We start from the raw sequence: 21,428 nt of genomic DNA, 5'->3' as shown, positions 1-21,428 counted from the left end.
TCGGCTCTCAATATTTTAGTAAATAATTAAACGTATCGATGTCACTGTGAGTGCGCCAGAGCTCGCAATGTTACACTACATCACACCATTCGACTGAGGTGTACAGTTCTGAATACTGTATAGTTTCAATCACTGTAGGTGGTACAGAATTTTGTTCTCGTTGTTGTAGTCTGGCGTTCCCAACTGGAGTGATTCCACTTCTCCCCCCCCCCCCCCCTCCCTACCCCAGCCTCATCTGTAGCTCGACGCAGCGTGCGTTTGCGTACACTGTTACACCAAATGGAGCGCTGTGCCGCTATGCGGCTGCCTACTATCTGCGCTGGCTCTACGCCTGCCCTTTCCCCTGACCCGAGGCAACGCCCCTGACCCTAATGACGCACGTCTTCAAGGATAGGCGAGCAGCTGGGCCGCAGCAGGGCGAGGACGCGGCGTGGGAGGCGGCTAGGGCACTATCCTTCCCTGTCCTGGAGCTGTATTAAAGTACACTACTTGACAGACACGCTACTTGCAGGTAGTGCAATCATACCTAGTCGACGTCATCACGGTGCCTTAAGGAAGCAGTGCACCTAGCTGTGCAAATGGCCGCTGAGAGTGTACTCTCATCACAGTAACTTAAAAAAAAGGAAAAATCAGAAAGACTATCATGGAGCCTAAAAATAAAAAATGGTCAGAAACATAAAAATTTGCCAGATGCTTTTTGAATTCACTAGTAAATTTCCAGGGAGGGATCACTGGTGAGTCTTTTTCTCAGAGACTTGCCGTACCAGATAGGGTTGATAGAAGAGATAGAGAAGATCCAACGGAGAGCAGCGCGCTTCGTTACAGGATCATTTAGTAACCGCGAAAGCGTTACGGAGATGATAGATAAACTTCAGTGGAAGACTCTGCAGGAGAGACGCTCAGTAGCTCGGTACGGGCTTTTGTTGGAGTTTCGAGAACATACCTTCACCGGGGAGTCAAGCAGTATATAGCTCCCTCCTAAGTATATCTCGCGAAGAGACCATGAGGATAAAAGCAGAGAGATAGAGTCCACACAGAGGCATACCGACAATCTTTCTTTCCACGAACAATACGAGACTGGAATAGAAGGGATAACCGATAGAGGTACTCAAAGTACCCTCCGCCACACACCGTCAGGTGGCTTGCAGAGTATGGATGTAGATGTAGATGTAGAACCTTCACGTCCAACAATACTTTATGTGTGAGAAAAACACCAGTTTTTCCATCAGCTAGGACCCTTGGCTCTGAGCACTATGGGACTTAACTTCTAAGGTCATCAGTCCCCTAGAACTACTTAAACCTAACTAACCTAAGGACATGACACACATCCATGCCCGAGGCAGGATTCGAACCTGCGACCGTAGCGGTCGCGCGGTTCCAGACTGTAGCGCCTAGAACCGCTCGACCACTCCGGCCGGCTTTGGACGCTTGTTTGAGCTGTAGGCATTCCTACAATTGGTTGGCTAGTACGGTTGCCATGCTGGAATAAGATCACTGCATGTCACCTGGAATAAGTCCATAACTAGTAAGGCACTGTGGTGTCCCAGCTAACGTTTGTGTTGACACTATCTTATATTACACACAGTCTTCCGTAACATGAGCGGAGGGTTTAGTTGGTTGGTTCATTTGGGGGAGAGAACCAAACTGCGAGGTCATCGGTCACATCGGATTAGGGAAGGATGGGAAAGGAAGTCGGTCGTGCTCTTTTAAAGGAACCATCCCGGAATTTGCCTCAGCTCGCCCTATTTGTCCAAGAAATTCACAGTGCCGTAGACACTGGCGAGCAGATTGATGCCGTATTCCTGGACTTCAGGAAGGCATTTGATACGGTTCCGCACTTACGTTTAGTGAAAAAAATACGAGCTTACGGAATATCGGACCAGGTTTGTGATTGGATTCAGGATTTCCTAGAAGAAAGAACACAACATGTCATTCTTAACGGTTCAAAATCTGCAGATGTAGAGGTAATTTCGGGAGTACCGCAAGGAAGCGTGATAGGACCTTTATTGTTTACAATATACATAAATGACTTAGTTGACAACATCGGTAGCTCCGTGAGGCTATTTGCAGATGACACGGTTGTCTACAAGAAAGTAGCAACATCAGAAGACTCGTACGTACTCCAGGAAGACCTGCAGAGGATTAATGAATGGTGCGACAGCTGGCAGCTTTCCCTAAACGTAGATAAATGTAATATAATGCGCATACATAGGGGCAGAAATCCATTCCAGTACGATTATGCCATAGGTGGTAAATCATTGGAAGCGGTAACGACCGTAAAATACTTAGGAGTTACTATCCGGAGCGATCTGAAGTGGAATGATCACATAAAACAAATAGTGGGAAAAGCAGGCGCCAGGTTGAGATTCATAGGAAGAATTCTAAGAAAATGTGACTCATCGACGAAAGAAGTAGCTTACAAAACGCTTGTTCGTCCGATTCTTGAGTATTGCTCATCAGTATGGAACCCTTACCAGGTTGGATTAATAGAAGAGATAGACATGATCCAGCGAAAAGCAGCGCGATTCGTCATGGGGACATTTAGTCAGCGCGAGAGCGTTACGGAGATGCTGAACAAGCTCCAGTGGCGGACACTTCAAGAAAGGCGTTACGCAATACGGAGAGGTTTATTATCGAAATTACGAGAGAGCACATTCCGGGAAGAGATGGGCAACATATTACTACCGCCCACATATATCTCGCGTAATGATCACAACGAAAAGATCCGAGAAATTAGAGCAAATACGGAGACTTACAAGCAGTCGTTCTTCCCACGCACAATTCGTGAATGGAACAGGGAAGGGGGGATCAGATAGTGGTACAATAAGTACCCTCCGCCACACACCGTAAGGTGGCTCGCGGAGTATAGATGTAGATGTAGATGTAGATGAAATGATTTAGAAAAACCACGGAAAATCTAAAGCAGGATGGCCGGATGTGGGTTTGAACCGTCGCCGTCCACAATGCGAGTCCAGTGTGCTAACCACTGCGCCACTTCGTTCGGTAGTAGAGGGTTTCAGGTGGAAGTAATAGTAGATCTGTTCACAAGGTACTCTGTGAGTTCAGTAGTAACAGTTGTCGATTTGTCACAGAATATTGGTCGAGAATGTGGAACCCCTGTGAGGCTCAGTTTACAGGAATGTTTATATACAGCCAGGAAATAAGCACAGATGACTTTTACTTTATGCAGTCATTGAATCAGTACAGTATGGCCGTCAGCCGTGGCCGAGCGGTTCTAGGCGCTTCAGTCTGGAACCGCGCGACCGCTACGGTCGCAGGTTCGAATCCTGCCCTGGGCATGGATGTGTGTGATGTCCTTAGGTTAGTTAGGTTTAAGTAGTTCTAAGTTCTAGGAGACTGATGGCCTCAGATGTTAAATCCCATAGTGCTCAGAACCATTTGAACCATTTTTGAAGTACAGTATGAAAGGACAACATAAACCGACAGCGGTTTGAGAGAAATAGTTGAACAGCTCCGAGAAGTTAATTAGAAAATTACAGAAACTAATTTTATGTGAGATATTGACATAAGACACAAAAATAAGAGTACGCTCCTGACTTATTAAATTAGAAATACAAGTTCTGTAGGAGAGAGGGCACACCTGTCGTAATGGCGAATGAAATAGTCCGGCACATCATATGACTGGGATATCGCAGGAATCTTTTCTGGTCGTCGGTCATAAAATCAAATAAATGTTATGGCAAGATGCACGATATCATGGCAGGCAAACGCAGGCACATTGTAGGCAGCAGACAAGGACACTGTCCGTCAGGCTGTGTCCCGTATCACCGTGTCCGCAGTTCGTGGTCTAGTCTAGTGGCTAGCGTTGCTGCCTCTGGATCACAGGGTCCCAGGTTCGATTCCCGGCCGGGTTGGGGGTTTTCACTGCCCGGGGACTGGGTGTTTGTGTTGTCCCCATCATTTCATCACCATCATCATCATCATCATTTGTAAACGTGGCTAAAACTAGACTCTGTAAAGATTGGGACATTGTACGGGCGCTGATGAGCGCCCGACAAACCACACATCATCATCAGATATCACCGCGTCAAGGACGTACTGTGGATGCCTCGACTCGTCAGAACCCGGCCCTGCTAAAATTAATTGCAGAAAGTCGAACGATATTGACGACAGGTGTCGCTGACGACTCCGTTGAAGTGTAGCAGGGAGACATGGCCCACAGTCTAGTAAATCACTGGCCCATCCAGCACTAGGTAAGAACAGCAGCCGTGTCACCCAGAACCACCTCTTCTCTAGAGGGAAGAGAGCCCACCGTTGCACACGCGCTCTTCTACTCACTGAGCGCCACAGGGCACAGACCTAAACACTGGTATGGCTTCACTGTCATTAGACTCTCCAAGTTGAGGAAAGATGAGTTTGATACACGTTGGTACAGGCCGGTGGGGATGAGGTCGACTGCAAGCAGCACATTGTTCAGATATGTGGCGGAGCGCATTGCCACGAGCTGAAACGGTTGTCTGATATGTTCGTTATCATCTCGCACTAGAAGATGTCGAAATCTACTCTCCAATCATGTGCAGTCTCGTCGACCTGAAACACCCTCAGATGACCTTACCATCAACACAAGATCCAATCGTTAATCAATTGTGACCGAGCGAGGTGGTGCAGTGGTTAGCACACTGGACTCGCATTCGGGAGGACGACGGCTCAAACACGCGCCCGGCCATCCTGGATTAGGTTTTCCGTGATTTTTCTATATCACTATAAGCAAATGCCGGGGTGGTTCCTTTGAAAGGGGACGGCCGATTTCCTTCCCTATCCTTCTCTAATCCGATGGGACCGATGACCTCGCTGTTTGGTACCCTCCTCCAGACCAATCAACCAGCCTAATAAATTGTGCAAGGTGGTTCGACGAGCAAACCACGGGCTTGAGGGAGTTTACGTGGTACTCCAAGATCTCAGTCCTAATAAGAATACCTGGGACGTCACAGGGCGAGATGGGTTCTGACCATCCTAAGTAAACAGCTGCTGTATCAGGATGGCTCCCTAACGCTTTAAATGTCTCCTGGAGTCCACACCACGTCAGCAGTTTAAAGGGGGCGTGACACTGCACGTGGCAAGTGTTCAGTTGCGCATGTGACTATTTTGTTATAGGTCTATGCCAGGTAGAAAAAATTCATTATTTATAGATCTTTACGTGTTGCTAAAGTAAGGCCCCCAGTCGCGTTTTTCTGCCTTTATGTGAAGGCTAATCTCAGGAACTACTGTAGAGATTTTTATATGTCTGTCACTAATAGATAGACTGATTCAAGAAGAAGGTTTTTGTATATAATTTGTTACCCATACGTCAAAAAGTCGTCTGGCCATAGATATTTAGTGCTACCCGTGTGAAGCAAGCTAAGTTGCTAGCTCTCTTATAAAGTTAGCATTTCTCTTTCTCTGTTACTCATCCTCTTTGTTTGTCCTACTTCACATTCTTTTCCTGTTCCCTGCTTCTCACTTCTATCACTTCTTTCACTAATGGCTGACTGAATTTTTCTATTGAGAAAAATTACTATCAATAAGTGCATAACTAAATGCCCATTTACACGGTCAGCTCTCAGGTCGGGCGCATTCGGAAGGACGACGGTTCAAACCCGAAATTTAGGCTTTCCGTGATTTCCCTAAATCTCTTCAGGCAAATGCCGGGATAGTTTCTTTGGAAGGGCACGGCCGGTTTTCTTCCCTAAGCTGAGCTTGTGCTCCGACTCTAATGACCTCGTTGTCGACGGGATGTCAAACTTTAACTGCTCCTCCTCTTCCTTCTCCACATCCTCTCAGGTCGGGAAATGATTTGTTTGGTCTGAAGGTGGATAAATTTCGCGTGAAATCACCTACTGACTGTGTGTCATTTCGAACAAAGTTGCAGTCGTTATCAAATGGCGCTTCGTCTAACGTGACTGTGAGACTGCACAGAAATTCGAATCCGTCACATTGGGTTTAGTGTGTAGGCGGATAATTATTCTGTACTTTATTGTTTTAGCGCGGGAACAGTTTCGATTAACTGTATCACACTTTATCAGATACTGCTGCGCTGGGCCAGGCAACAGCTAACCTGTGCATCCGCTAGAACTCTGGATGGTTTTGCGCAGTTAAAGGAACTACATGAGTTTAAACTACATACATTCCGTACGGTGGATGTGTTTTTGAGTATTAAATTGATACGCGCTAACGGGTCTGAGTTTCTGGTTGCAATGAGTACACCTGATACGTAAAATGCGTTCTACATCTACATCTACATGGATACTCTGCAAATCACATTTAAGTGCCTGGCAAAGGGTTCATCGAACCACCTTCGCAATTCTCTATTATTCCAATCTTGTATAGCACGCGGAAAGAACGAACACCTAAATCTTTCCGTACGAACTCATAATTCCCTTATTTTATCATGGTTATCGTTTCTCCCTATGCAGGTCGGCGTCAAAAAAATATTTCCGCATTCGGAGGAGAGTTGGTGATTGGAATTTCGTGAGAAGATTGCTCCGCAACGAAATACGACTTTGTTTTACTGATGTCCATCGCAAATCCTGTATCATTTTAGTGACACTCTCTACCCTATATCGCGATAATGCAAATGTAGTATTCTAAAAGAGGACGGACAAGCGTAGTGTAGGCAGTCTCCTTAGTAGATCTGTTACATTTTCTAAGTGTCTTGCCAATAAAACGCAGTCTTTGTTTAGCCTTCCCCACAACATTTTCTATGTGTTCCTTCCAGTTTAAGTTGTTCGTAATTGTAATACGTAGGTATTTAGTTGAATTTACGGCTTTTAGATTAGACTGATTTATCGTGCAACTGAAGTTTAACGAATTCCTTTTAGCACTCATGTGGATGACCTCACACTTTTCGTTGTTTAGGGTCAACTGACAATTTTCGCACCATTTAGATATCTTTTGTAAATCGTTTTGCAGTTTGTTTTGATCTTCTGATGGCTTTATTAGTTGATAAACAAGAGTGTCATCTGCAAAACAACCTAAGACGGCTGCTCAGATTGTCTCCCAAACCTTCTATATAGATAAGGAACAGCAAAGGGCCTACAACACTACTTTGGGGAACGCCAGAAATCACTTCTGTTTTACTCGATGACTTTCCGTCAATTACTACGAATTGTGACCTCTGTGACAGAAAATAACAAATCCAGTCACATAACTGAGACGATATTCCATAAGCACGCAATTTCACTATAAGCCGCTTGTGTGTTACAGTGTCAAAAGCCTTCCGGAAATCCATAAATACGGAATCGATCTGAAATCCCTTATCAATAGCACTCAACACTTCATGTGAATAAAGAACTAGTTGTGTTTCACAGGAACGATGTTTTCTAAACCCATGATGACTGTGTGTTAATAGACAGTTTTCTTCGAGGTAATTCATAATGTTTGAACATAATATATATTCCAAAATCCTGCTGCATATCGACGTTAACGATATGGGCCTGTAATTTAGTGGATTACTACTACTACCTTTCTTGAATATTGGTGTGACCTGTGCAGCTTTCCTATCTTTGGGTACGGATCTTCCGTCGTGCGAACGGTTGTACACTACTGGCCATTAAAATTGCTACACCAAGAAGAAATGCAGATGATAAACGGGTATTCATTGGACTAATATATTACACTAGAACAGACATGTGATTTCATTTTCACGCAATTTGGGTGCATAGATCCTGAGAAATCAGTACCCAGAATAACCACCTCTGGCCGTAATAACGGCCTTGATACGCCTGGGCATTGAGTCAAACAGAGCTTGGATGGCGTGTACAGTTACAGCTGCCCATGCAGCTCCCACACGATACCACAGTTCATCAAGAGTAGTGACTGGCGTATTGTGACGAGCCAGTTGCTCGGCCACCATTGGCCAGACGTTTTCAGTTGGTGAGAGATCTGGAGAATGTGCTGGCCAGGGCAGCAGTCAAACATTTTCTGAATCCAGAAAGGCCCCTACAGGACCTGCAACATGCGGTCGTGCATTATCCTGCTGAAATGTAGGCTTTCGCAGGGATCGAATGAAGGGTAGAGCCACGGGTCGTAACACATCTGAAATGTAACGTCCACTGTTCAATGTGCCGTCAATGCGAACAACAGGTGACCGAGATGTGTAACCGATGGCGTCCCATACCATCAAGCCGAGTGATACGCCAGTATGGCGATGACGAATGCACGCTTCCAATGTGCGTTCACCGCGACGTCGCCAAACACCGATGTGACCATCATGATACTGGAAACAGAACCTGGATTAATCCGAAAAAATGACGTTTTGCCATTCGTGCACCCAGGTTCGTGGTTGAGTACACCATCTTAGTCGCTCCTGTCTGTGATGCAGCGTCAAGGGTAACCGCAGCCATGGTCTCCGAGCTGATAGTCCATGCTGCTGCAAACGTCGACGAACTGTTCGTGCAGATGGTTGTTGTCTTGTAACCGTCCCCATCTGATGACTCAGGGATCGAGACGTGGCTGCACGATCCGTTACAGCCATGCGGATAAGATGCCTGTCATCTCGACAGCTAGTGATACGAGGCCGTTGGGATCCAGCACGGCGTTCCGTATTACCCTCCTGAACCCACCGATTCCATATTCTGCTAACAGTCATTGGATCTCGACAAACGCGAGCAGCAATGTCGCGATACGATAAACCGCAATCGCGATAGGCTACAATACGATAAACCGCAATTGCGATAGGCTACAGTCCGATCTTTGTCAAAGTCGGAAACGTGATGGTGCACATTTTTCCTCGTTACACGAGGCATGAAAACAATGTTTCACCAGGCAACGCCGGTCAACTGCTGTTTGTGTATGAGAAATCGGTTGGAAACTTTCTTCATGTCAGCACGTTGTAGTTGTCGCCACCGGCGCCAACCTTCTGTGAATGCTCTGAAAAGCTAATCATTTGCATATCACAGCATCTTCTTCCTGTCGGTTAAATTTCGCGTCTGTAGCACCTCATCTTCGTGGTGTAGCAATTTTAATGGCCAGTAGTGTATATGATTGTCGAGTACGGAGCTAATGCATCAGCATACTCCGAAAGGAACCTAGTTGTTTGTATACAGTCTGCATCAGAACACCTGGTTTTATCAAGTGATTGTTCACTACTCCGAGGATATTTACTTCGACGCTACTCATGTTGGCAGCTGTTCTCGATTCGAATTCTTGAATATTTACTTCGTCTTCTTTTGTGAAGGCATTTCGGAAGGCTGTGTTTGGTAACTGCTTTGGCACGACTGTCTCCGATAGTATGTCCATTGCATTAATTCTTTCTTACCGCTAACATACTTCACATACGACCAGAATGACAAAAATGACAAATGTGTGTGAAATCGTATGGGACTTGACTGCTAAGGTCATCAGTCCCTAAGCTTACACACTACTTAACCTAAATTATCCTAAGGACAAACACACACACCCATGCCCGAGGGAGGACTCGAACCTCCGCCGGGACCATCCGCACAGTCCATGACTGCAGCGGCCTAGACCGCTCTGCTAATCCCGCGCGGCTCGACCAGAATCTCTTTGGATTTTCTGCCAGGTTTCGAGACAAAGTTTCGTTGTGGAAACAGTTATAAGCATCTCGCATTGAAGTCCGTGCTAAATTTCGAGCTTCGTCTGTTGAAATTTGGCATGTTTGTTTCGTTGTTTCTGCAACAGTGTTCTAACCCTTTTTGTGTACCAAGGAGGATCAGCTCCGTCGTTTATTAATTTATTTGGTATAAATCTCTCAACTGCTTTTGATACTATTTCTTTGAATTCAAGCCACATTTATTTTCCGCAATGTTGTTGGTGGGACATCAGCGCGTGGACGGCAGCTGCAGTGGCCTGTACAGAGGCGCCTGCAGCAGGCCGGTGCCCGCCGGCTGGCGCGCTGCCGCCGGCGATGCCGCACGCAGTCACGTCACGCGCCGCGGTCGGCCGCCGCCTGCCGCACGCTGCGGCAGCTGCTGCTGGCTGCCAGAAAGTGGACCGGCGAGAGCGTCGCCCCCTCCTCTCTCCTGCTGTCGCTCGCTGGCCGCCACACTCCTTCTAGCTGCTATTGCAGTCTTCAGTCCGAAGTCCCTACACCTCTACACATCTGATGCAACCCACACCTAACAGAATCTGCTTACTGCTGTTAAGGGGGGTAGGACGTGAAACGGGCCGATTTGGAGCAGGAGATGCACCACAGGACATTATAATTGACACTGTCTATACTTTTACAAATAAATTCATAAAACTTTGGTAGCATGACCAGGAAGGATTCAGGATTCACACTCAGAGCAGAGGAACTTCAAAAATATAACAAAACAAACTTTTTTTACATGTGAAATTTCATCATTTTTTCACTTGGTATTGGCTGAATTTGTTGCTGTAGGTACACTTATCTTCATAAGTAAGAGAGATTCTTCGATGAATTTTGCACAGCATACAAACCATACTTACAGGTGTATGAAACTCTAGAATTTCCTAAATCTGTTAAAAACTGTGGTAAAAATTGAGATAATTAACTATAAAATTCGAGTTTTCTCTAAACACGAAGTGTAAAACGTAACAGCCCATTCATTTTTCAATAGATTAAATAAATTCTAGAGTTTCATGCACCTGTAAGTATGGTTTGTAAGCTGTGCAAAATTAATCGAAGAATCTCTCTTACTTATGAAGAAAAGTGTACCTATAGCAAAAAATGCAGCCAACAGAAAGTGAAAAAAATCATGAAATTTCACATTTAAAAAATATTATTTTTTCATGTTTTTGAACTGCCACTGCTATGAGTGTGAATCCTGAATCCTTCTTGGTCATGCTGACAAAGTTTTATGAATTTATTTGTAAAAGTATAGACAGTGCAAATTAAAATGTCCTGTGGTGCCTCTCCTTCTCGAAGTCGGCCCGTCTGACGTCCTACCCCCTCAAGTCTCTGTCCCCCTCTACATTTCAGCCTCCCACACAGCCCTCAATTATCAAATTAACCGCCTCTTGGTTACGTTAGAGACGCCATGTCACGGACTGCGTGGCCCCTCCCGCCGGAAGTTCGAGTCCTACCTCAGGTGTGGCAGCGTGTGTTGTTCTTAGCATAAGCTATTTTAAGTTAGTTTAAGTAGTCTATAATTCTAGGGACCGATAACCTCAGCAGTTTGGTTCCTTAGGAATTCACACACATTTGAACATTTTAACGACCACATAGGTGATGTTGCGTGGAAACCGAACCAAAGCTTGCGATTTATTAGCAGAACACCTAGAAATTGTAACAGGGCTAATCATACAGCCCGTTTCAGGCTTTCACGACCGGATGTTTCTGCTGCCGAGAACTCTTTGGGGTTTTATGGCCGTGGTCCATGCAACTCTTCTATCCCTGACGTTTCGTCCAAAGCTGTGTTGGACATCTTCGGGGGTGCTCCTGGTTGTGCTGAGCCTTGCCGACTGACGAGTCGGACGTCGAAGAACGGCCCAAATACCGTGGAAAGTGGGCGTGGTCTGGATTTCACCTGATAGCAGAAATAAACCTTGTCAAGGATAAAATATAACTATCCATCATAGTACATCAAAGATAAACCAGGAGCACCTCCGAAGATGTCCAACGTAGCTTTGGACGAAACGTCAGGGATAGAAGAGTTCCATGGACCACGGCCATACAACCCGCAAGAATTCTCCGCAGCTGAAACAGGTCTACCAAGGAGAGTGCCAACACTACGCTTGTCCGTTCTCTAGTGGACTGCTGCATTGCGGTGTGGGATCCGCATCAGACCGGAATGAGGGAAGACATCGGAATAGTTCAAAGAAGGGTTGCTCGTTTTGTATTATCGCGAAAAAGCGGAGAAAGCACCACGGATATAATACGAGAATTGAGGTAGCAATCATTAAAACAAAGGCGTCTTTCGTTGCGGGAGGATTTTCTGGCGAAATTTCGGTAGCCAACTTTCCCATACGAATGCGAACATATTTTGTCAGTGCCGAAGTAAGAGAAACCATAGCTCCCACGGAAAGAGTTAAGCATTCGTTTCTCCCTTTCGCTCTCCGAGAGTGGAATGGTAGAGAAATAGCTTGAAGGTGATTCGATAAACCCTATGTCGGGCACTTAACTGTGGAGTACAGAGTAATCGTGTAAATGTAGATGTAGAATGTATCCTGACATCTTATCCCTTATAGTAATCAAGTAGTGCCACAAATCAAGCGGAATCTGTGGCTGGATTGAGGGTGTCTTGGTAGGGAGGACGCAGCAAGCTGTTTTGAACGCAGTGGGAAATAATTCGTGCAGTCGCAAATTTTTTCACAGCGGTAGGAGAAGGTGCCACAAGCAACATACTAGAACTCCTGACTGATGGGGGCTGACAGTGGCGCTAGGAGTCCGTTTGAATGTCACTTTGTACGTTTTTCTCGAATAACTCGGAAACTGTGGCATCCAGAGAAAACGTATCCCAGTTCAAAATTTAAGCATATTAAACTTCCTACAAAAAGGCCAATGTTTTTTTATACCTTTTTGCGCATAGTGAAAATCTGGAGCATAGTTTTTGAAGGGCACATTAACACTACGGGTTGCATAAAACGACACCCGTAGGGGCTGATGAACCACCCTGTATAAATTCCTATCATTCAGTAAGGTAAATTATTCAAAGGAAATCTAAGTCAACTCTTTTACAACTATGTTAATTCCAATGAAAATATACACATCAAAAAAAGTTTTGCATCACCTCGGTTCCGAGAGTTCTGGAGCCTGTACAGAAAATTGGAATAGAGATCAACATAAACATCATTTCCGCCCTTTTTGTTGCTCATGAAAACCACACATTGCATGCTGTACCACCATACAGCGAGACCTTCAGAGGTGATCGTCAAGACTGCTGTACACACCGGTACCGCTAATACCCAGTAGCACGTCCTCTTTCATTGATGCATGCCTGTATTTGTCGTGGCATACTATCCACAAATTCACCAAGGTACTGTTGGTCCAGATTGTCCCACTCCTCAATGGCTATTCGGGGTAGATCCCTCAGAGTGATTGGTGGGTCACGTCGTCCATAAACAGCCCTTTTCAATCCATCCCAGTCATGTTCGATAGGGTTCACGTATGGAGAACATTTGGTCACTCTAGTCGAGCGATGTCGTTATCCTGAAGGATGTCATTCACAAGATGTGAACGATGGGGGCGTGAACTGTCGTCCATGAAGACGAATGCCTCGCCAATATGCTGTCGATATTGTTGCACTATCGGTCGGAGGATGGCATTCACGTATCGTACAGCCGTTACGACGCCTTCCATGACCTCCAGCGGCGTACGTTGGTCCCACAGAATGCCATCCCAAAACAGCAGGGAAACTCCACCTTGCTGCACTCGCTGGACAGTGCGTCTAAGGCACGCAGCCTGACGGGGTTGCCTCCAAACACGTCTCCGACGATTGTCTGGTTGAAGGCATATGCGACACTCATCGGTGAAGAGAACGTGATGCCGATTTTGAGCGGTCCATTCGACAGTTTGCTGGGCCCATCTGCACCGCGCTGCATGGTGTCGTGGTTGCAAAGATGGACCTCGCCATGGACGTCGCGAGTGAAGTTGCGCATCATGCACCCTTTTGCGCACAGTGTGAGTCGTAACATGACGTCCTGTGGCTGCACGAAAAGCATTATTCAACATGGTGGCGTTGCTGTCAGGGTTCCTCCGAGCCATAATCCGTAGGTAGCGGTCATCCAGTGCAGTAGTAGCCCTTGGGCGGCCTGAGCGAAGCATGTCATCGATAGTTCCTGTCTCTCTGTATCTCCTTCATGTCCGAACAACATCGCTTTGGTTGACTCCGAGACGCCTGGTCACTTCCCTTGTTGAGAGCCCTTCCTGACACGAAGTAACAACGCGGACGCGATCGAACCGTCGCATTGACCGTCTACCGTCTAGGCATGATTGAACCACACACAACACGAGCCGTGTACCTAGTTCCTGGTGGAATGACTGGAAGTGATCGGCTATCGGACCCCTTCCGTCTAATAGGCGCTGCTCATGCATGGTTATTTACATATTTTGGCGGGTTTACTGACATCTCTGAACAGTCAAAGGGACTGTGTCTGTGATACAATATCCACAGTCAACGTTTATCTTCAGGAGTTCTGCGAGCCGGGGTGATGAAAAACTTTTTAGACGTGTGTGTATTATACGAAGATACAATGCATGTAGAAAAGTGAAATGATCTCTTCTGTTCTATAGTGTTTGGATAGCGAAAACCTGTAATGCACGTTGCCAGATGGCCTACATTATTCATCTGAAACAAATTATCTAAGTGTCCACTAGTGCTTCCTCCGACTGCACAGACGATATACTTCTCTATTATGGCATTGCTGTCGCTGCCGAATCCCCACTGACCTCCCATCTTCTTTGTATCCATGACTGAGACTATACGATCATCGTCGCTCCCCATAAGCAGAAGACACTTCGGCACCAGTTATCGAAATATTTCTAAGTTCAGCACATTCCACACTATCTCAACATATTCTCTTGGTGATAAAAAGATCTTCCACGTTCAGAATTCGATCCTCTTACATTAGGGGACAGGCGTTCTTTCCTACAGCACGCTAGAAACTGTCACTGTATAGGGGATCCGTTAAATGTACACTATTACATGAAACGTCATACGTAAATCGATACCTATAACATCACAGTGGAAGACAGATCTTGATGGTACATCACTGACAGAGGACGGTGTCTCGATACTTATATTCGTCTGTCGATTAGTGGCTGCGAGCTGCATGACTCACATTTTATCCTCCACAATGCACTGGCACTAAAAATGCGATTGTTTATATCTACTCGTCTGTCAGCTTCTCGAACTCAAAGACGTGTTCACATTATACATCAGACGCTATTTACAAGTTTTTCGTATGTTATTATTACGTGGCACAATTTCTTTTGTTAGTCAAGTCCACAAGTAACAAGTAAAACAAGCGGTGACGGAGTTTATGCTCTAAGAGCTTCCTATTGGCTATTCTGTGTGCTTCTTAATCAACGCCTAGGTAGTACTGCCACCAATTAATATAGTGTAGCTTCTAGCGTAGATATCTATTTAGGTGTAATATCACAGCATGCAGACTAAAGCCATCAGTCCTAATGACCACGGTTTCCGTGGTGCTTAGCGATTTAAGATCTGCTTGCTGTACTTTCACTAATTAATGTAGCAACATATCTTGTCGAAGACATATCTACAGCTCTGACTGCTGTATTACGTGAGGCATGTAAGCTAGGGATCAGAACACTATAATTTAAGAGGGTGAAAATACTTCGTGTAAACCCCAATCATAATTGCGAAGGACTTAAGAAAATACGCGTGGAAAGAAAATCAAAATTTACACTGTAATGTTCTCTTAAACCTGTACTAAAATGATTACATATTTGTGTTCTGCTGTGGTCATCAGTCCCCTAGAACTTAGATCTACTTAAACCTAACTAACCTAAGGACATCACGCACATCCATGCACGAGGCAGGAATCGAACCTGCGACCGCAGCGGCCGCCCGGTTCCAGACTGTAGTGCCTAGAACCGCTCGGCCACCCCGGCCGGCCATATTTGTGTCTTACAGTTTGTAATGATGTACACAAAAATCTTAAATATGATATTCTTAAACTTTTCTAACTACCTGTGCAAGAGGTAATCTCAGAAATGTAGATAACTGTAACATTAGAATGCAAACAAATAAAAAAGTGTAGTATGATTTTGTGGGAGAGGGAAATAAAGAGGAAACTGAGTTGAAAAAGAAAAGAACAATAACAAAGCAAGACTAAAAAGCAAAAATTTGTAATTTATTGTCGATGAACATAACAAAATAACCTTATATCGCAAAAAGTCAGTGTGTTTAAATATAACTTCTTTCTTCAACATGTGCTGTTACAGTCATTTCTGTCTACGGAGAACAACGTTAACCTCTAATAGTGGATTGGCGGTGAAGTATGGCAGGGCATCTCCTTTGTAGATTGTCTGCACATTGTCAAAGCAACGTCATAAAACTTCAACTCATTTCAGAGGACTTAAGAGTCAATATGAGGAGGTAACAAGTGCCAAAAGCCTTAACACAGTTAACCAGAGTCTGAATGGTATTCATAAGACATTATAGATCGCAGAACATTCCACACACGAAGGGCAGGCACGAACCGAAGTTTACCACAATGAATGTTCCGCGCGCGAGGAACAAATAAGATTACACTGTCACACTGAAAACAACAGTCGCTGGCAGAGCCGCTGATGTGTTTTCGACCGCAAGCATAATGTTCGTGTCCCTTAACCGAGGTGCTAGAGAGGTTTTCTACTTGTGAAGTAACACATGCGCCTTTTGTAAGCGTCGAAAGGCAGTGTGTGAATGCTGTATATATTCTTTCTGTAGTTTGGACGGTTCTGTAGTGTATGACCAATCATTTTTGTGGTACTCGTTGCGTATTCTGCTCATTGCAATTTCTTCTTTATTTAGCACTGTATTCTTGAGAGGAATCATTCCCATTTATCACCATAGTCATTGCATGCTACAGTTTAAAAATTCATAGCAAAAACTACGTTAGAGATCATTGTGCATAATGAGAGGAGCTTTCTATGTCTGACCTAGGCTGATGAAAGCATTAATTATCCACTTTTAACCATGGATACTCATTTTACTTGTGCTTTCGACACGTGAGAGAATTTTTAGTATTAGTTCTGTCTCAGACTCTGATCTTGCTGAGGCTGGAAATAAGTCAATGGTTACCGTTCAGTATTTGAATTTTTTCCTAAACCCGAGATTCTTGACAGACAATTAACGAAAACTCTTTCTATTCTACGGACGGGTTGTTTTAAGGGGGACTGAAGCTTATACAACCGGCGATGACGATGAACACAAAGAAACAGTAGTAGAGATACTTCTGAGGAGAAAACACTTCACAAAAATCTATGTGTATCTGTATGAAAAACGGGAACAGTTGAGTGGATAGTGAATTCATAGACTGTTACTTGCTGTGCTTTATTGTTGATTTCTCTTGCAAACCTGATCAAAATGTCGCCCTGATTTTCGATCCACTTAAGCATGCTTCCGCTAATTAGAGCTGTTGTCCACATTTTTTAACAGTGACATAACCCTTTGATACTACTTTTTATTGAACTTTCTGACTCTAGGTTTTGGTCTTTAACCAACCTCGCAGATAATAATGAAGTGCAGGAAGGTCGGATAACCTTGGCGGAAACGCAACAGTATTGCAGCAGTAGGTCCAATTTCCATGACATGTTGCAGTGAGATAATATTCTGCAGATCGGGCTAAATGTAATAAGATCCCATTTGGTAGTAAATGAATTCCAGCCTTAGTTGCAGAAGGAACATCCTTCAAGTACGTAGGTAATAAATTCTATAGATATGTTAAACAGTGTCCCGGTAGGACCGTTACCTAAAACAGGGACTGATGCCAACGAAACCCCATCAACGTTTGACAGAGAAGCAACAATGAAAATTATTGTCAACTAATGTTAATATTCCCACTCTCACAAGTGTGTGTCCCGCAACAAAGACCTCAAAAAAGCTGTTTTTCAACACCTGTTAAGAATAAAAGATGTTTTGCCCCAAGGTATTCTTTCAGAATATCCGATACAATCGCATGGTAACATGTGACTGTTTCCATCTTACCCGGCAATCCAGCTCATAATTATTGCTCTGTTGTGCGGACGTCTTCGGCTAATACGAGAGGAAAGTAAAGTTGGTGCAGTGGAAAAGAAAACTTGTACGACGTGAACTTTTTTTCGCATGTGAAAACAATCATAAGAAGTTAATAAATGATCACCCAAATTATTGCAGTCAATATTAATTTGAAGATATGTAACTGTAATTTACTGATAGTGTGATAGCACGCCACCATATATTCTCCAGTGGTAATATTAATGTTGAATCCCTGAGTATTTCAAAAGTTCTCATGTACAGTGAATACAAACCTCTCTGGTAATCTAACTTTTTTCTCCCTGGACAACACGAGCTATCCGAAACGATGAGGACATCTGGCATTCTTCGTCATAGTGAGAGGCAAAGTTGTCAGTAACTGATGTGCTGTAGGATTTCAGCCGAGAAGCACTGTTGGCAGGTTCTCGACTGACTTCCTTTGCCAGCTGGACGCTGCTATTCGAACAGCGCAGTACCTTGTAGCCATTTCAGTGGCCGTGCAAGCTGATGCTGCGGCTACGACACTCCGCTCATTCTGGGGGACTGACAGTATTGATTGGCTGACTTCGAGTCTGTGTGGTTTTCGTAAATTGTTGGATGTTCTTCCATCGAGTACACAGGCTATCCCTTCTCCAGATTGGCTCCACAGTACGCCAGCTCATCGTCTCCTAATGACATCTGTGGTGAGATGATATATAGTCAAACAGAATACGAGGAAAGCTTCCGCATAGGCCCTCCCTCCGTCTACGTACATAATCTGTCTCAACCAGTATTTTGTAACCAGGATATTACTTCGGAATCAAATGCGGCTTATTACTCAGTATTTATAGCATATATAAAATCTGTATATGTATTAAAGAAGAATTGACTTGTTTTCAGCGGGTCGTAAATTTTGGATGACAAGTGTAATTTATATGATTGGTACTATCTTCACAGAGAAACACAGCCCATTTTGCATCTGCTTTAAACTGGCAGAGGAACCTGAGCAAGTGTGAGAAAAACGTTGTAACAGACAAGCTGTAAGAGTTCAGTCGAGAGGCACAATAAGAAAGAAGTCTAACACGCCGCGACAATCTACTTAGAAAATTCCAGGCTGCAGTTCTCAGGCCATATTTTCGTATACTTTTCAGTGCCCCACGCATCGGTGTCGCAGAGGCAGCAGAGGGAGCGGGCGACTGTTAACAGCTCGCACAGGACCAGTTAAATGACGATTCCTTGAATTCCAAAAAAGAGGAACGTTAACAAATGCAGTAATGAATGATCAGTGCCTTCCGCCTCTTGACGTACAGTGATCTGCACACTGTAGCTTTGGAGATGTTAAGTAGGATGATTACGAAAAGGAGAGGCGAGTTCGGGATTAGTTCCGGTGAAACTGAGGCAAGAGTGGTTATCTATTTGCATTTTCTACTAACAGTCACTTTTGTTTGTAACGTTTCGTTTAACGTATTGGAAAGCGTTTCGAGCGTATTCTGGTAATCTTTAGGTGTTTACACACAGAGAAAGTATTTACACAAAAGTAAAACATCTTAAACTAAATTAAAATATCGACGGTAGGCAATGAAAACCTCATAACGCCGTCTGTCTGCGAAAACCTCTAATTCCAGTAGGCAGTAACTCAATTTACAAAACAGAGATTTGAAAGCGAATGAATTTCTCAGATATGTCAATAACTAGGCTTCTACTATATAGTTACACAAGTAGTAACATTATCTGTATCACTTGCCCGCGAAAGGCAAAGGTTCCGAGTTCGAGTCTCGGTTTGGCATTCCGTTTAATCTGCCAGGAAGTTTCATAACAAAATGGAGTTACGAAGTTTTCATTGCCTACCATCGATATGACTTTTCGTGTACTGTTCACTGCTGGTGTGGTTTAGTTTACGACATTTTATTTTTAAGTACGATTATCTTTATGTATAAACATCTGAAGATGAGCAGAATATTCTCGAAACGAGTTGCATTTTGTTAAATTAAACATGAAAGCAAATGAAAGTGACTGTTAGCAGAAAATACAAATAGGTAATTATTCCTCACTGACACGGTACCCAGACGTAGCCTGTATGGCCACAAGTAGTTATGAGGCAAAGGTGTGTCCAGGATCTGAGCTTTGGGAAAGGGAGGGGGGGGGGAGTGGAGAGGGGTACCACTCATGCTAGTTCCGTGTAAGCTGGTAGCGGAAACGAGGCACAAAAATGAAACCCAAAATTGCTGAATAACCGTGTTTATTAAGCAGTAAGCATATTAATGCTATTACTTTACAATATGTATCTAATAACAAACATGTGCTTAGCTGAAAGAGTGTAGTTTGTACGACATTCGTACATATTATTTTAGTGTCGCGAAGGTAACGTTCATATACATGTGAAAATGTTTTAGTTGTTTTTGGCATTGCCTGGTAACGCGAGGAAAAAGTCGTGAACTAAAGGTGTAACAATATTGAAAGGTATTTGAAGGCAGACCGATATGAAATTTTTAATTGCAAAGAGAAGAGCAGCGAACAGCAATACAGTTGTGAGATTTCATGTCATATGTTTGTGGCTACATCCGCTGCTAGTCAGTACTTATTACATGTTCCGCCTTCTCATCATACTGATACTGAACTGATACGTTTGCCTGTGTGGCGACGCCGGGTGCGAATTAGATACCGATATCTAAAGTTCATGATTTTTTTCTAGGGGGTTGCACGCTCTTACATTGAGGTGTTAGAGATGAATCGGACTGAACGAAGTTGAGAGAGGAAATAGACCGTAGTGTTTCCTAAGATATCATCGTAGCATTCGCTTAGCTGGAAGACGCAAATCGGAATGGTCACATGGGGATGTGAACTTTCTCGCGCCTCTAACACCAGGCCATTGTCCAGTGGCACTGCCGCGGAGTTTGTGGTAGTTTGTGGGTGTAAAGATCTTTATGACGATTGAGCCACCTCATCTGCCCTATTTATGTGCGGGCACAACTCACTTGCACTCGAGGAAATGAGTACACATCTCCTTAGTTGGAAGACAGGAAACATGTTGGAATTGAATGACAGGTGGGTAGCAAAGTAGAGGCGCGTTCCTGAGGACAGCGAGTCAGGCCCCGTACACTCGACAGCGAACAGTACCCACCTTGAGGCGTCGCGGCGCCGGCGCCTTCGCCAGAGGTCAGCAGCAGAAGCAGCGGCAGGCATGCCGCCAGTAGCGTCGCAGGACGGCGGTGGGCGTCCGGGCTATGCACCATGGCGAGGCGGCGGTAACCACAAGACCACGAGAACAACAACAACAACGGTAACAACAATAACAACAGAGATGCCCGCACAGCGCTACAGCCGCGAGACCGCGACACCCGACATCACACTCCGGACTCCAAGTCGGCACTGAGGCGGCCTCCAGTCGTGCTCCCTGGAGAGAGCGGCGGTCACGTGACCGCTGACGTCACTCGTAACGGGTTCCCCGGTGCTCGGAGAAGCGTGTCAGTAGTGGCACATCGCTCGTGGGGTGCGCTCGTACTCACCCACTGGCCTCCTGGTCAGCGTCTGGGCGGCTCGATGGGCCGATCCGGTCCAGTGGTCGTTTCTGGAGCACGCTCCAGCCAGCCGAGGACCGAGAGCCTCTGATGCAGAGCTCTAGAGAAGACTTACAGAAAGCGTGAAGCCATGAAACTACAACAGCAGCAGTGAACTACACTCTGAGGCTAAATGTTTCCAGATCCAGTTCGTGCATAAATCTCAGAAGTATCTCCCTGAACGATCAGAAAGAACTGACTAAGTTTAAATACTGAAGAAACTAACAAGGGGGCACAGTGGTAAGGTTTACAGATTTTGTACTCCTGTCGTCCTTAGTTGCGTAAATAT

The 21,428-nt window shown here is 44.8% G+C and overlaps 1 protein-coding gene across 1 annotated transcript in view; it reads right to left on the bottom strand.

Annotated features, from left to right (window-relative positions):
- The window catches only part of LOC126256223 (sushi, von Willebrand factor type A, EGF and pentraxin domain-containing protein 1), a 559,276-nt gene extending 538,337 nt beyond the window's left edge, over positions 1 to 20,939 (bottom strand). The window contains exon 1 of the mRNA XM_049955464.1: positions 20,704 to 20,939. Coding sequence (XP_049811421.1) covers positions 20,704 to 20,815 — 112 coding nt within the window. The 5' untranslated portion in view covers positions 20,816 to 20,939. The remainder of the gene's footprint in view (positions 1 to 20,703) is intronic.
- Between the last annotated feature and the right edge of the window lie 489 nt (positions 20,940 to 21,428).

This window comes from Schistocerca nitens, chromosome 1, assembly GCF_023898315.1.
Source record: "Schistocerca nitens isolate TAMUIC-IGC-003100 chromosome 1, iqSchNite1.1, whole genome shotgun sequence".
NCBI classification, from domain to species: domain Eukaryota; kingdom Metazoa; phylum Arthropoda; class Insecta; order Orthoptera; family Acrididae; genus Schistocerca; species Schistocerca nitens.
This window is presented reverse-complemented; position numbering and strand designations above follow the sequence as displayed.